General features: G+C 40.3%; 1 protein-coding gene across 1 annotated transcript in view; it reads left to right on the forward strand.

Moving 5' to 3' along the window:
- SLC17A8 (solute carrier family 17 member 8) overlaps positions 1 to 16,142 on the forward strand; it is a 52,773-nt gene that overhangs the window by 21,629 nt on the left and 15,002 nt on the right. The window contains exons 2-8 of the mRNA XM_017668493.3: positions 2,302 to 2,554; positions 7,089 to 7,207; positions 9,006 to 9,120; positions 10,523 to 10,610; positions 14,558 to 14,644; positions 15,455 to 15,594; positions 15,728 to 15,877. Coding sequence (XP_017523982.3) covers positions 2,302 to 2,554; positions 7,089 to 7,207; positions 9,006 to 9,120; positions 10,523 to 10,610; positions 14,558 to 14,644; positions 15,455 to 15,594; positions 15,728 to 15,877 — 952 coding nt within the window. The remainder of the gene's footprint in view (positions 1 to 2,301; positions 2,555 to 7,088; positions 7,208 to 9,005; positions 9,121 to 10,522; positions 10,611 to 14,557; positions 14,645 to 15,454; positions 15,595 to 15,727; positions 15,878 to 16,142) is intronic.

A 16,142-nucleotide genomic window follows, 5' to 3' on the forward strand; every position in this document is an offset into this window, starting at 1 on the left:
ACTGCCCCCATGACCAACTTATATTATGATTGAGAATTTTTACACTTTTTCCCCCTCACCCTCCCCACCAACCTCCCCCAACCCCTCCCCCATGGTAACCACCAGTCACTTCTCAGTGTCTATGAGTCTACTGCTATTTTGTTCATTTTTGTTGTTGTTATATTCCACAGATAAATGAAATCATATGGTATTTGTATTTCTCCACATGGCTTGTTTCATTTAGCATAATACCCTCTAGGTCCATCTATGTTGTCACAAATGGGAGGATTTCTTTCTTTCTTTATGGTGAATAACATTCCACTGTGTATAAGTACCACATCTTCTTTATCCATTCATCTATTGATGGACACTTAGGTTGCTTCCATATCTTGGCAATTGTAAATACTGTGGCAGTAAACATATATCTTTTTGGATCAGGGATTTTCTTTTCTTCAGGTAAATTTCTAGAAGTTGAGTTACTGGATCATATGGTATTTCTATTTTTAGTTTTTTGAGGAACCTCCATAATGCTTTCCATAGCAGTTGCAGTTGTACCAATTGACATTCCCGTGAACAGTGGAGGAGGGTTCCCTTTTCTCCACATCCTTGCCAACACTTGTTCTTGTCTTTTGGATAATGGCCATTCTGACTGGTGTGATGCGGTATCTCACTGTGGTTTTAATTTGCATTTCCCTGATGATTAGCAATGTGGAGCATCTTTTCATGTGCCTGTTGGCCATCTGTATTTCTTTGGAGAAATGTCTGTTCAGGTCCTCTGTCAATTTGTTAATCAGGTTATTTGTGTTTTTGCTGTTGAGGCATATGAGTTCTTTATATATTTTAGATGTTAACCCCTTATCAGATAAATCATTTAAAATGTATCCTTCCATATTGTAGGTTGCCTTTTTATTCTGTTGATGGTGTCCTTTGCTGTGCAGAAGCTTTTTAGTTTGATGTAGTCCCACTTGTTCATTTTTTATTTTGTTTCTCTTACCTGAGGAAATGTGTCCAGAAAAAAATTGCTCATGCTTATGTTCAAGAAGATTTTCACCTATGTTTTCTTCTAAGAGTTTTATGGTTTCAAGTCTTACGTTCAAGTCTTTGATCCATTTTGAGTTTACTTTAGTGTATGGAGTTAAATAGCAATCCAGTTTCATGCTCTTGCCTGTAGTTGTCCAGTGGTCCCAACACCAGTTATTGTAGAGACTGTCTTTTTCTCATTGTATATTCATGGTTTCTTTATCATATATTGATTGACCATAGATGTATGGATTTATATCTGGGCTCTTTGTTCTGTTCCATTGATCTGTGGGTCTATTCTTGCATCAGTACCATATTGTTTTGATTACTGTAGCTTTTTAGTATAGCTTTAAGTCAGGGAGTGTAATACCCCCAGTTTTGTTCTTTTTTCTCATGATCACTTTAGCTATTTGGGGTCTTTTGTGGGTCCAAATGAATTTTAGAATTATTTGCTCTAGTTTACTGAAAAATACCATTGGTATTTTTATAGGGATTGTACTGAACCTGTAAATTGTTTTGGGCAGGATAGACATTTTGACAATGTTAATTCTTCCTATCCATGAGAATGAAATAGATTTCCATTTATTTGTGTCATCTTTAATTTTTCTCATGAGTATCTTATGGTTTTCAGAGTACAGGTCTTTAACCTTCTTATTTAGGTTTATTCCTCGTTATTTTATTCTTTTTGATGCAATTACAAATGGAATTGTTTTCCTCATTTCTCTTTCTGCTAATTTGTTGTTAGTATTTAGGAATGCAACAGATTTCTGTGTATTAATTTTATGTCCTGCAAATTTGCTGCATCTAGTTATTAGTTCTAATAGTTTTTGGTGTTATCTTCAGTATATATAGATATACTATCATGTCATCTGCAAATAGTGACAGTTTAACTTCTTCCTAACCGATTTAGATGCCTTTATCTCTTTATTTTGTCTGATTGCTGTGGCTAGGACCTCCAGTATGATGTTGAATAAAAGAGGTGAGAGCAGATATTCTTGTCTTGTTCCTGATCTTAGAGGAAATAATTTAAACTTTCCGTCCTTAAGTATGATGTTAGCTCTTGGTTTTCATATATAGCCTTTATTATGTGAGGTACATTGCTTCTGTATCTGTTTTTTGATCTGGGCCTCAGCAGACAAGTTTTAATTAGCTGGCCTTGCTCACAAAAGGCTAGGAGAACACATGTGATACACATCTGAAGCCGTGCTAATATACATCATATATACATAAAACTCTCATTGTTGAGAGTTTTTATCACGAACAGATGTTGAAATTTGTCTGACCATTATTTTTCCACTGTAGAAAAATCGATGGGACCAATGAGGAAGCAGATAACATTGAGCTGAATGAAGAAGGAAGGCCAATGCAGACATCCAGGCAGAGGCCCCCACTCTGCAACTGCCAGTGCTGCGGTATACCCAAGCGCTACATCATTGCCATCATGAGCGGGCTGGGATTCTGCATTTCCTTTGGGATTCGGTGTAATCTTGGAGTTGCCATCGTGGAAATGGTCAACAACAGCACTGTATTTGTTGATGGAAAACCAGAAATTCAGGTCAGTGTCAGTCTATGGCAGGGAGCTCTTTTGACCACAACTGTGCAGATACTTTATTATATGAAAGAAAGCACTGCAGCGCACCATTGACATGATGAAAATGTTGAGGAGCTGTCATGTGCTGGGCCCTATGCAAGGTGGTGGAACTAGAATGGTGAGCAATGCAGGCTGGGCCCTTGTTCTCATGGAGAGGTACAAGACGTGATTACAGCTGGGGGTTGTAGGTGCTAGGTTGGGGTGTTCAGGTTTGTTGGTTATGTACAAAGGCACCTAGGCCAGACTGATATGGTGAAAAAATTCCTAGAGAAAGTGATGGCTGAACCTGTAGGATGAGGAGGAATTTGATAGACAGAGGGTTTTGAATGGGCAGAAAGAAGATGTTTGAAGTAAAAGGAGCATCATGTGTGAAAGACTATAAAAGAGAGAGAAAGGAGGGAGACAGGGAGAAAGAGAGCATGTAGTTATTTAGGAATGGAGGTGGGGGGTTCATCTTTTCTGTGCCATGGACCCCTTTGGAAGTCTGGTGAAGACTTATGAATGCTCTGTTAAAAAAATATTTAAAATTCTTAAAATATATAGGGTTATAAAGGAAGCCAATTCTATTAAAATAAAAATATCAAAATATTTAAAATTGAATTTGTGACGGAAACATACAGGCTTCTTTATGAAAACATCTGATGACAAAATCTAGCAATGGGTCTGAAAATTACTGTAATCTTAAAGTTGGAAGTATAAGCCCTAGTTTGAGAGAGTAGCAACTGTCACATGATATGAACGTAAATAAGACATTGTATGAAATGGGAGTCTTTAGTGTGTGGTGTCCTGTGAGAATCTCCAAGAGGGATGCGTGCTACTCATTATTTCCTGGACTTGATTGCAGAACACTTTCTTCTTCTTTTTTTTTTTTTTTTTGGGGACACTGTCTTGTATGCCACGTCTATTAGCATTACCTGGAGTAGTTTCTGCCAAGCATTGGTTTGGGAAAATTTGGTTTTGATCCCTTAAAAAGAAGTCTTTAGTTGGCTTGAAGGATTAAAAAAAAAAAATTTCCCATCCATAGACTCTAGGATGAGAAGCCCCAATAAGAGAGTGGAGCATGGGAGTGATTATTAAGAGATGAGTAAATAGAGGTTAGGTCATATAAAGCCTGGTAAAAAAAATTTTTTTTTTTTTTTTTTTTAGCTAAGGGATTATTCTGCCAGATGAAAAGAGCACAATGGAGATTCTTCTAACTGGATTCTTTATGATGCCATAGCTGAATTTGTTCTAAAAGGATATCCTGGTTGTTTTTTTTTTTTTTTAGGGGGAGGGAGGGCAATGCCATGAGGTGTGGCGGGCATGCCATGCATATTTAAAATAAAGAATCATGTATATTAGCGAGGTTTCAGATGTGCGTCACATGCATTCTCCTAGCTTTTTGTGATCAAGGCCAGCTAATTAAAACTTGTCTGCTGAGGCCCAGATGAAAATGAAATGCTAGTTTGCATGTGTTTGTTGCCTGAAAAGATCTGCGTAGGTCAATGGAAAAGACGCTTCGATAAACCTAAGGAATAATGCTGGTGTGTGTTTTCTAGTTACTATGGTTTTGTCCTCTGGAGTCTTAGAGAAACTGATTAAGATCTAACAAATGCTTTACATCATTTTCTCTGGCCTCAAAAGTAGGATATTAATAGCATTTCAGAAGCTCCAGCACAACTCTGATCTATAGCCAGACATTTCTCTCTTATCCAAATAGAACAAAGCTTAGATATCAGCTGAGAATGTTCAACCTGATAACAAAGATTTCACTAATTGTATTGGGAGACCCTAAATGTCTGGGTTTATTTGTTTGGTTGGTTTTTCATTTTGTGGAGGGAAAACCAGATATTCTGCATTGAGATATTTAAAAAATCCTCAATTTCAAAAGAGGGAAAAAAAACAGTATGAATAGGTATGTCTTGCAAATATATATCTTATATTCTACTAGTGGTAGGAAGGGTAGTTTTAGCTGATGTGTGAATAGTTGTTTTTAATTTAATATTTGTGAGTTTTCAATCATGTGAATACTTAGAACACTGTCTTGCATATGGTAAGCAATCAATGACTGAATTTTGAGAAACTTTGTATTTCTTTTTATGCTCAGGAAAAGTCCAGATGCCTTCCATGAATCATGAGCCTTTGTAGGGTTAAAAGGGTAGGCTTTGGACTTGTTCAGATTTCAAACTTGACTTCTGTCATTCGTTAGCTTTGGGACTGTGAGCAGGTTGCCTTTATGTCCTGGTCAGGAATCATGGATTGCAAAGAATAGAGGTGCAATGAAACCAACTCCAGGTGAAAGGAGCATTATGGTAGGGCTGTAGGGGGTCTCATGAGTGAGGGGCAGAAAGCAGCTTGTCTGGGTATGTCTGTGCAGACCGTGCCCTGGACAGGGGGCCCTGAGGTGGGACTGAAGTCCAGCCTGTACTCCACCCTGGGGAGGAAAAGGAGTCGTCATGTAATTCTTTCAAAGTTGTGAACAGAAGCCCTACCTAGAAGGGCAGATTGGAGCTGGGCCTCATGGGAACTAGGAAATACTTAGCTAAGGTCTCCAGCTTGCTTGCTCCGCATGGTCTCTCATCTGCTTCTCTCGGAGTCTGCTCCATTCTCCTGGTCTCTCCATGGATGTTTTCATTCCTTCTCCAAGGCTTCTCTCTGCCCTCCAAAGCCAAAGTTCCTCAAGCCTTTGCTTTGCCAGGGAACTGACCCAATATTCCCTGACTCCAATGGGACTTGTTTCAGTTCAAGTGTTCAGTACTATCTAACTAGGATCTCTGGGCTCACTGGAGAGAGAAAAAGAGAGAGAGAGAGAGAATGGCCAATTGGCTGAGTCCAGCCTGCACCTCAACTCTCTTTACCCAAGTGTACAGTCACACTGAGTGGAGGGGGGCAATCTTCTTGGAAATGTGAGCAGGGAGGCAGGAAACAGCATTTCTAGCAATTCTTTGCTAACCCTCATTGCCCTCATTATGAAGTGGGAATGAAAGACCTGCTTTGTAGATCAAATGAGGCACTAATATATTAAGTACCTATATTCATTTCCTAAGGCTGCCATAACAAATTACCACAAATACGGTCGATTAAAACAGCAGGAAATTATTCTCTCGCAGCTACGGAGGCCAGGAGTGGGCAGCCACGGACCAGCAGGGCTGTGCTCCCTCTCAGGGCTCCAGGGGAGAGTCCTTCCTTGCCTCTGGCTCCTGGGGTCCCAGGACCTCCTCGGCTCGCGGCAGCCCATCTCCAATCTCTGCCCCGTCTTCACCTGGCCTTCTCTCTGTGTCTTCTCTTCCATCTCAAATGTCCCTCTGCCTTTCTCCTAGAAGGACACTTGTCGTTGGGTTTAGGGCCTAGCTGGATAATCCAGGATAACTCATTTCAGCATCCTTGACTTCATCACATCAACAAAACTCTTTCCCAAATTGGCAGCATTCATAGGTTCTAGGGATTTTGTGTGTGCATCTTTTTAGGGGCTATTTTTCAACCTAACACAGTACCTGACACAGGGCTTGGCTTTTCTTAATGGCCCAAAGGTGGGTCTTTATGATTCTGATAAGACTCAAGTGATGATGAAAGTCAGTTCTCATTAGACCCAAGTGCTTTTCTTCATATATCCTTTCCTTCAGAGAACATACAGAGGCACCATCCACACAGGGAGGAAGACATGAGCAAGGGACAGTGTAACTGACTGGTAGCTGCTGGATGAAGTGGCTCCCTCTGCCCTGGATTCTTGGTTCCATGGGTCACTCTGTGACTCAAGGCAAAGAAGTCTAGTCTCTACTTCTCACTGAGAAGCTCAAGTCTCTACAAGCAGTGGAAAGAAGTAGCTTTTTGGGTTAGGCAAGTAAGAGGTCCTGATCTCAGCTCTCCTTGTAACTAGTTGTATGACCTTATGCAAGCAGGTAACTCCCTAGCCTCAATTTTCTCATCTACAAAAAAAGAGCTAATGATAATTAACTCTTGGTGTTGTAAGGATTACTGTGTTAAATGCAAAATCTCTAAGCAGAGGAATAACCTCCTAAAATATTCATCCTGATTATCCCCACTTAGCCAGTGGGTAGGTAGAATAGTTTTAATTTTCCTCACTAAGAAATGAGAGACTTAAGACTCCCTTTCTCTTTGTCTTCTCACTAAACTGGGATCTGGAAAACAGTACACAATCTTGTAAACCCAGAACTTACCTTTTTGTTTTCTTTACAACTTGACTCATTTTTGTTTTAAGCACTCATCATTATTTGGTATACATATATTTGTACATATATAAATTTGTGTATATGTATATGTACATGTAAAGATATGTATATAATCTCTCCTTTCACTCACTAGAAGGCAAGTTCAATGAAAGCAGGTTCTCTGTTGTGTTCACTGCTATATCCTAAGCACACAAGAGGCCCTCTAGAAATATTTATTGAATAAAAGAAGGCAAGGAGGACCTCTTGGGTTGCTATATAGGATCATCAATGAAAATTGTCATCAACTGTTTTCTGACAAATGTAAAGTGTGTTTGATTTCTCATTTGCAGGCAGCGCAGTTTAACTGGGATCCAGAGACGGTGGGCCTTATCCATGGATCTTTTTTCTGGGGTTACATTGTGACACAAATTCCAGGTGGTTTCATTTCAAACAAGTTTGCTGCTAACAGGTAAGATAAACTGATGTAACTGCATAGATCACTTAAGTGTGACTTTGTGCTTTTCCAGAATCTGCAAGATTGGCTCTCAGTTTGGGGATGCAAAATGAAAGACAGGAGCCATTGCAATAGATGTGATTCACAGATATTGATCTCATGTAATTCTTTTCTTAAGAGTCCCATTTTATTTACTTTTTTTGTCTGATCTAATTTATCTTGCAATTCGTTAAGTGACTACGTAGTAAAAAGAGCAACTGACCCTGAGGCAGGAGAAAGAGTTCCTGGTCCCTAAGTAACTCACTGGGTGGCCTCTACTGAGCCATTCTCTTTCCTTCTCTGTGCCTCCATTTCCTCATCTGTGAAGTGAAGATGGATTAGGTTGTCTTTGAGTTCCCTTTGACCAGTGACATTTGGTGATCCTAGGAACTACTTTAATATCATCCAGTACCATAGAGGCTTTGTCCTGTGAGTAGCAGGGACTTGCCTTTGGTTTGCAACATGTCTTTATGCTCTTACATAAAGATTCTGTAGGAGGTGTCTGAACAATTAAAAGTGTCCAAGGCCAAATGAGCTGCCTCATGAAGCCGTGAGTTCTCTGTCACTAGAGGAATTCGAACAGTATCAGTGGCCACTTGAAGAGAGGTTGGGAGTATTTGTACCAGAAAAGGAGTGTATCAAATATCTCCAGGTCCCTTCCAATTGTATTTCCTGTGTGATTTCACATATATAGATTTCATGAAGTGTGCATTTTATAAAACTGTGTTTTTCAAACTCTAAAACACAACTCATTAGATAGTAATGAGATCAATATAGTGATTTATCAATGAGCTTTTTCTAAAAAAGAGAAACAGAAGATAATCAAATAGTATAAATAGAATAGAAAATAGCTTAGTTTATTGTACATTTACATATTGTTTTTCAAACTTGATTACATTTGTGTGTATGGCTAGGTACTGGGTTGCCATATAAAATATATTTTTGTTTTATGGATCAAGGTCAAAAAAGATTAAAAGTCACTATCAAAAGATCTAAATATGATTAAGTATGACTATATTTACTTGTCCTTGTCTAATTCATACCCTTTATTTTTTTGTCACTTACTTATTGCATTCTTTTTAAAAAGTGATAAAACCTTGGCTCCCCTCTGGCCTCTGGGGTTACTGTTTGCATTTTTGCTCTAAAAAGAAATTACGCATAATATGGTTTACCAGTATGTAAAAAGGAGTTAATGCATTATTAAATGTGTGAGAAAGTAAGAAAATGCTGGGTGCTCTCTTTTCCCGGGACACTCCCATCAGGCAGGAAGGAGAAGGCAAGCGGCCCTGGGCAGAGAGCTGGGAGCTAAGACAAGTACAGAGCCTGTCCTGTGCTCGGCTCTCCTGGGACACTGCATGCATCTCGGATACTGAGTATCCCCCTCTGGTAAAATGAGAGCAGACAGGGAAGCAGGAGACATAAACCCAATGTGCAGAAGTCAAGAGGTAGCAGAATGGGTCAGGTGGGTAGAAGCAAGCAGCATGGTGGGTCTCTAGCAAGCTCACCTCATCCTGGTCTGCCTCCAACTTCCGGACCTCATTTAGGCAGGACACCCCTGTACTGCAGAAAACCTGCCCAAAACTGGTCTGGGGCTGGAGCTCAGAAATCAAAGTAGCCCAACAGTCTAGCTGGGGACGCACCAGACCCGAGCACATCTAGTTCTTCCTATGAATTTCCATGGTGATCTTCCATGAACTGTTAGGTTTGTTTCTGTTTAACTAATGCGCCACATCAGTCAGCGGGCCTGCTCAGTAACAGCGCTTTGTCTCTGCAGGGTCTTCGGAGCTGCCATTTTCTTAACATCAGCCTTGAACATGCTCATTCCTTCTGCAGCCAGAGTGCATTACGGCTGTGTCATGTGTGTCAGAACCCTGCAGGGCCTCGTGGAGGTAGGAGATTCTCTCCCACCGTGCTGTCGCTGGAGATAGCACGGCCCTTTAGAAAACTCAGCCTCTGAAGGAAACCCCCTCTCCTCAGTGTTCCTATCTTTCACCTTGTTCTGCTATTTCAACTCTCTGGTTATGAACTTCATATATAAAATATGAACACTTTAATTAAAATGCCTCATTTTAATAGGTCCACGGTTATACACAATAAAGAGCTATTTTATAGAGTGCTGAATTTCAGATGAGCCAGGAATGATCTCAGCGATAATCTAATCCAACCCTTTCATTTTCTAAATGACAAAACTGAAGCCTCAAACCTGCAGTTCACATTGGAAGGGCAAAAACAGTTTAAATGGATTCATCAATAAACCCATACATTTCCGAGTGTGGAGGCTCAGGCGGAGATTTAACGTGATGAAGGAGGGAGCCAGATGGAGCCGGGAGCTAAACGGTGTGGACTTTGCTGGTCTCATGGCCTCTGTGGCAACCACTCAACTCTGCTATTATAGTGCTAAAGCAGCCACAGCCAATATGTAAACACACGGGCACGGTTATATTCCAAGAAAACTTTTTGGACACTGAGATTCGAATTTCACATGATGTTTACATGCCATGAAATATTATTTTTCTATTTTTTTACCCCTTAAGAATGCAAAAACCGTTCTTGCTCAAGGGCTGCACAAAAACAGAGAGTGGGCCAGACTAGTTCACCCGAACCTGAGGGAGAGCACCGCTTCCCAAGCTCAGTCTTTCACCTCTAACCTTCGTCTCTTTTGTCACATCATGTACAGTTTATTTATTATTTATCTGTAATTTTTCCAAAGTCAATGCACTTAAAAAAAACTCTAGCCCCCTGAAATCCAAAAGAATCTCACATAGGCAGCAATATCTTTGAAACCGTGGGTTTGGTGTGCTAGTTATATATATATATTTAAAGCATATCAGAATGACAATTATAATTTAAAAAGTAGGTTGCTACAGCACCTTAAATAGAACTCTAGGCCCACGAGAGGGACATGTAACACACCTTGGAAAATGCTGATGTGGTTGAAAGAACGTGCTATTAGCAGCCATGAAGGTTACAGTCTAGTCACTTAACAGCTTTGAGACTCAGGTTCTGTATCTTGAAATGAGAGGAGGGACCAGCAGATTGTGGAAGTCCCTTTCTCCATGTTATTCTCTAATAATATGACATATATAGAACTCTTTCCCAATCCCCACCATGCTTACATTTGGACTGGTATTATTTGAATTTTAGCATCCGTGCTATAAGTCAAAGTAACTGACCCATGCTATTTACTACGAACTGAACGTTTATATCACAGCCTTTGTTAAAGAAGAAGGAACCCCATTTTAAACACAAACTGCAGTCAAATCAAATCATCTATTTTAACCATTTTGCCAGGGTGTGACCTACCCAGCCTGCCACGGGATGTGGAGCAAGTGGGCACCACCTTTGGAGAGAAGCCGACTGGCCACGACGTCTTTCTGTGGTACGTGTGTTAGAATCATTCCGAGTTTCATTTAGGTACGCTTTTGGCCTTAAGTGAAGACCCTATTAAATAGAGTCTGTTTTTATTCCGTATCAGAAGTCCAAAGCGGAATGGTGCTAGCGCTGTTGCTGTTGTTCAGTGATCCACTCGGGGCCTATGCCTGTCTGACTTTCTACTCCACTGACCTCGGAGTGATAGTTTTTACTCTCATGCTTGTTTCTAATGTTCACAGGATGACTTTCGTAGCTCCAGGCATCAAGATCACATTCAAGGCAGGAAGAAGTTCCTCATTACACCTGTTCCTTTCATCAGAAAAGCAAAAACTTCCCCCAAACTCCCTAGAAGGTTTCTACTTGTAGTTCCCTGGCCCTGGTTGTGTCATATGCTTTACTAACTGCAGAGGAAGCTAAGAAAACAAGTGCTAGGTTCTCTAGAATCCTTAATAGAGAAAGGTGAGAATGAGAGAGGGCTGGAAGTGGTTGTTGGATTAGCCAGTGAATTGTATTTGCCAAGGTCAAATGCAGTAGAGAGAATCATCAAGCCCCCTACTCTTCTTTCTACAGATGGAAAAACTGAAACTAAAGTTTAAAGTTTAGTTTCACTGAACTAAAACTCAAGTCCAAGTTGTGGAGCTGGAGCTAGATCATCTGATTCTTGATTCAGAACTTTGCTTACTATACTCTACTGTGTACACACTGTCATAGAGACCTTCTAATTAATTTTTACCATTGTATTCCAAATAAAAACAAGGCCATTCATCTTCCCTGAATGTACAGTAATGGCCCTTAAGTAGTGACTGACTTCAATTTCTGGGTCTCCAAAATTCCCTTTGCCAAGACAGCCTTACTACAAGCCATGCCTCTGGGACTGGCCTCTCTTGTGTCTCTGGGTGTAGTCGGTGTTCTGAACGGTCTGCCTAGGTACCACTTAAGGACTGAACAAGGACAGCATATGCTGCTGCCATCAACACAGTTGTAAATATATTCTCAAATATTTTTTATGGGGGAAGGGGCCCAGGAAGACAGAAACATCTTAGGCCACCAAAGTCACAGCGGGATCAGAATGTAGGCCTGTCTAGTGTTTCAAGCTAGCACACCTTTCCTGAAATAAGTTCTTATGTATGCTTCCTTTCTTTTCTTTCTTCCTTATTCATTCGTTCCTTCCTTCCATCCTTTAATTTTTCTTTCCTTCTTTCTTATCTTTTTTTTTCTTTTCTTGATTTTAACTTGTACTTCTTAGCTAAAGGGAGAAATAAAGCTTCGTCTGGACTTCTGTGAATATTTTTATTTCTCCCTTGCTCTCTGTTTACGTCCTTTAGTAATGATAATAATAAAGAATTATAAATGAAAATTATAAATATTTTATAATTATAAAATTATATAGATATAAATATTTCTAAAATAATAAAGAATAATAAAGAATCCCTGGGAATTTGGTATGAAATACTTGTCAATGTGCCTATTTTGTACCTAGTTTGGAATTGCATGCCGAGCTGAGATGTCTTAATATCTTTAGCCTCTCTTGTCCTTAGAAACCATTTCTGACCTCTTGTTTGTAGTTCAAGATCATCTCCACACCCACTACTGACTTTATACCTACTTGAGAATAATATAAGACTCTTCCTCAGTTGACCTTGTGAATTGTCAGATCCTTGATCTTATTTTCTGTGGGTGATTTATAAGGCCCTCCATATTGATTTGGCAGCAAAAGAAGAATGACTTGCAGCCACTCCCCGTTCTTAGTGTGTTTATAGCCCTGAAGGGGTTGATTTAAGGAATAGTTTGACTTTAAGGAAAGTTACCTGATCAAGGTCACAGGCTTTATTACATTTCCCATCTAAGGTGTGGTCTTGGTTTCAAAGAACAGTCCAGGGGAAATATCATCTGAAGGATACTAAGGCTTGGAGCTAATCAGCTCGTATGCTTAAAAAATATTGGACTTAGAAGGGATTTTAGAAAACATCTAGTCACACCTGTAGTTTTTTAATGGGGGAAACCGAGGCTTAGGGAGGAAAAACAACATAAGATCTCACGTCTAGTGAGGACAGACTGGAGACTGCCCAATACCAGTCCAGCTACTCCCTCTGCAGTGCCTTTCCTCCAGCAAGCACAGAAGGCTTCCTCTGCCGTCCCAGGGGACCAAGGGTGAGCGCAGAGAGGGATGGAGGCACAGTCTGCTCCCGGGCTCAGTGTGGGTCGGAGGGCCCTGTTGGGGTCCGCTCAGGGAGGCCAGTGGGGTGAATTCATCCAGCCAGGTCTGGAGGAAGAGGGGATGTTTGTCTAATAGATAGGGAAGAAGGACTGTTTCAAGTTCTAAAATTTCCTCAGTGAAGGAATGCTTCTTACTACAAGGAACTGTTGAGTAGAGGAGGTAGGACTGAAATATTAAACAGCGAAGGATAAAAGCTTTGGATTTCTACAGACTTGGGTTCCTGTCACTCACACCTGGGTGACCTCAGCTCCTTTACCTCCCCTCCCCCAGTTTCCTCCTTGTAAAACGGGGATGATGTTGATATCAAGGGCATCAGATTGAGAAAAAGGTTAAATAAAATTACAGATACAGAATACTCAGTGCAGTAGAGGACACACAGGAAGCCCCCAATGCCTCTCAGTTGGTGGTGGTTTTCCCCTGGGCCCCCCCATCCCAGGCATTCCTTCCCATTACCTAAATCAGAGCCTCCTACTCCCCACTCTCAGGGGATTTCATCTGCAAAAGAAGACCACCATCCCCACACCCACAGTGGAGTCAGGCCTGCAGCTTTTTCTAAATGATGTGCCCTGGAATACTTGCTTTATTGGTTTGGGAAGTCTGAGGTTAAAAACAATATACGTATGTGCTGTTATTTTGTACCTGACAGTAGCAGTAATAGTTGGCATTTGTGCTGCACTAATTATAGCTTACAAAACATCTTCATATATATAGTTTATATGATCCTGAAAAGAAGCATGTGCAATAGAGATTTCATTCCCATCTTCTGAGGAAAATGATTCAGAGAGACTGAGAGACTTCCTCTGGTGTCATCACGATCCGGGATTCCAGGCTGGGCCTTTCCTAGCCACTGAGGCCCTGCTGGGTGGGATGCAATTTAACTTTCTCTGGAAGATACCAAGCTCCCATTTCCTGAAAGTCTTCCTTAGCGTTGGATTCCTGGATCCAGAATTTCCTTTCACTGCTCACCTTTTCTGAAGCATGGCCAGCAGGAATTTCAGATAGTAATTTTTTGGATTCAGTTCATATTTATTGGGAGTTCGCAGGGCGTGTGTTTCTCCAGCAGATAACATGGAGTCAGATCATTGCTCTTAGCCCTCATTATCACGTCTAGACAAGACAAACATCCACACACAGTTAAGTATGTACAAGGTTAAGTATTTGCGAAGTAAGAAATACATTTTAAAATGTACCCATTCAGGAGATGGATGGAGACAACAGCCATCCAGGTCATTTTGTCATCCTGGAATTTAATTGTTTCCTGATTTACTGGAAAAAAAAAATCAGGGCTCTAGCAATCATGATCCTTCAATAGTTTCAAGTCCTTCATTTATAGACTTTGGTGATAATCCTTCTGAACCTGAGCTCTGAAAGGCAGGTCATTTGTTCCTTTGTTTTCTATCTGCACACAATATTGTGTCTGGTTGAATTTTTCAAATTTCTCTTAGATTTTTCTCATCTTTTTATTCTTTTCTCACATGCAAATCCAAATTGCTGGGCCTGAGCAATCGTTGTCTAATCCCTCCATGGTACCTAGATGCAGTTAAAGGGCATCCTGGTGGCCTTTCTCTCTTGGAAGCCCTGTTTTAAGGCACATCGGCAGTTTGCCTGTCCCCCTGCAGACCTTCTGACTTCTGCTCAGTTTGATTCACCCTCAACTCAACTACATACTCTCTAAATGGATTGAAGGGGGCTCACATGCTGATTGGTAAATTTCTCTCAATCTTTCCTTGTCCTAGGATCCTATGCAGGGGCAGTGATTGCCATGCCCCTGGCTGGGGTGTTGGTACAGTACATTGGATGGGCCTCTGTCTTTTATATTTATGGTGAGTGACTTGACTTCATGAGTTCTGAGGGTGACTCATAGAGATGGTATTTTACAGCATAATGGGGTTGGCTAATAGTTTACTATACAAACACAGATTACTAAGACAAGTTTATCATATAAACCGAATAGTTAGCTACCTATGATTTGTTTAAATTTATATAAAAGTTGAATTTTTTAATGAGCAGAACGTTATCATTCTTTAAATACTAGTTAAAAACAACAAAAAGAAAATCAACAAAATACTTCCTCCTAGCTGATTTGGGGATATTTTGAAAACTGACGCATTTAGAAATGGAAGAAGGAGACTATATCATCAAACTTTTCTTCCTTTTTTTTTTACTTTTGCTATCATTAATGTAAAATTACATAAACAACATTGTGGTTACTAGACTCCCCCTTTTATCAAGTCCCCACCACATACCCCATTACAGTCACTGTCCATCAGCATAGTAAGATGCTATAGAGTCACTACTTGCCTTCTCTATGTTATCAGCCTTCCCCGTGTCCTGCCCCTTACATTATGTGTGCTAATCATAATGGCCCTTTTCCCCCCTTATCCCTCCCTTCCCACCCATCCTCCTCAGTCACTTTCCCTTTGTAACTGGTAGTCCATTCTTGGGTTCTATGAGTCTGCTGCTGTTTTGTTCCTTCAGTTTTTTTTTTATACTCCACAGATGAGTAAAGTCATTTGATACTTGTCTTTCTCCACCTGGCTTATTTCACTGAGAATACCCTGTAGCTCCATCCATGTTGTTGCAAATGGTAGGATTTGTTTTCTTCTTATAAGCCTTTTCTTTCTTAACTGCAGGCATATTTGGGATTATTTGGTACACGTTTTGGCTGTTACAGGCCTATGAGTGCCCAGCAGCTCACCCAACAATATCTGAAGAGGAGAGAACCTACATAGAGACAAGTATAGGAGAAGGAGCCAACCTGGTTAGTCTAAGTGTAAGTAGAGGTGGGTAGGTGAAGACCTGCCTCTTTTGTTTGAGTGTTTCTCTTAGTGGTTGTATTGTCCTCTTACAAAAAAATACCATGTCAATATATGCACTAAAAGCCTCACTGTATTCTTATTCTCTAGAAATTTAATACACCATGGAAAAGATTTTTCACATCATTGCCGGTTTATGCAATTATTGTGGCAAATTTTTGCAGAAGCTGGACCTTTTATTTGCTGTTAATAAGTCAGCCTGCTTATTTTGAAGAGGTCTTTGGATTTGCAATAAGTAAGGTAAATACACAGATACTTAAAATGTCCTTGAACTTTAAATCTCTTGCTTTTGCCAAGAAAATCTTTGCATGATAAAATAATTAAATTGCTGATCATGATTCGTAACAGTTCTATGGCACCTAATACCCTGGAGGTCAGACAAGTTATACATTCACTGCACAGTATACCTAGCTATTTAATTCTTCTTGGTAAGGATCAGAGTCATATTAAGCTGCTTTTAAAGATTTATGTTCTACCCAGTCTCAAAGTGTTTTTAAAGTCAACT

The sequence above is a fragment of the Manis javanica genome, chromosome 10 (assembly GCF_040802235.1).
Source record: "Manis javanica isolate MJ-LG chromosome 10, MJ_LKY, whole genome shotgun sequence".
Lineage (NCBI taxonomy): Eukaryota > Metazoa > Chordata > Mammalia > Pholidota > Manidae > Manis > Manis javanica.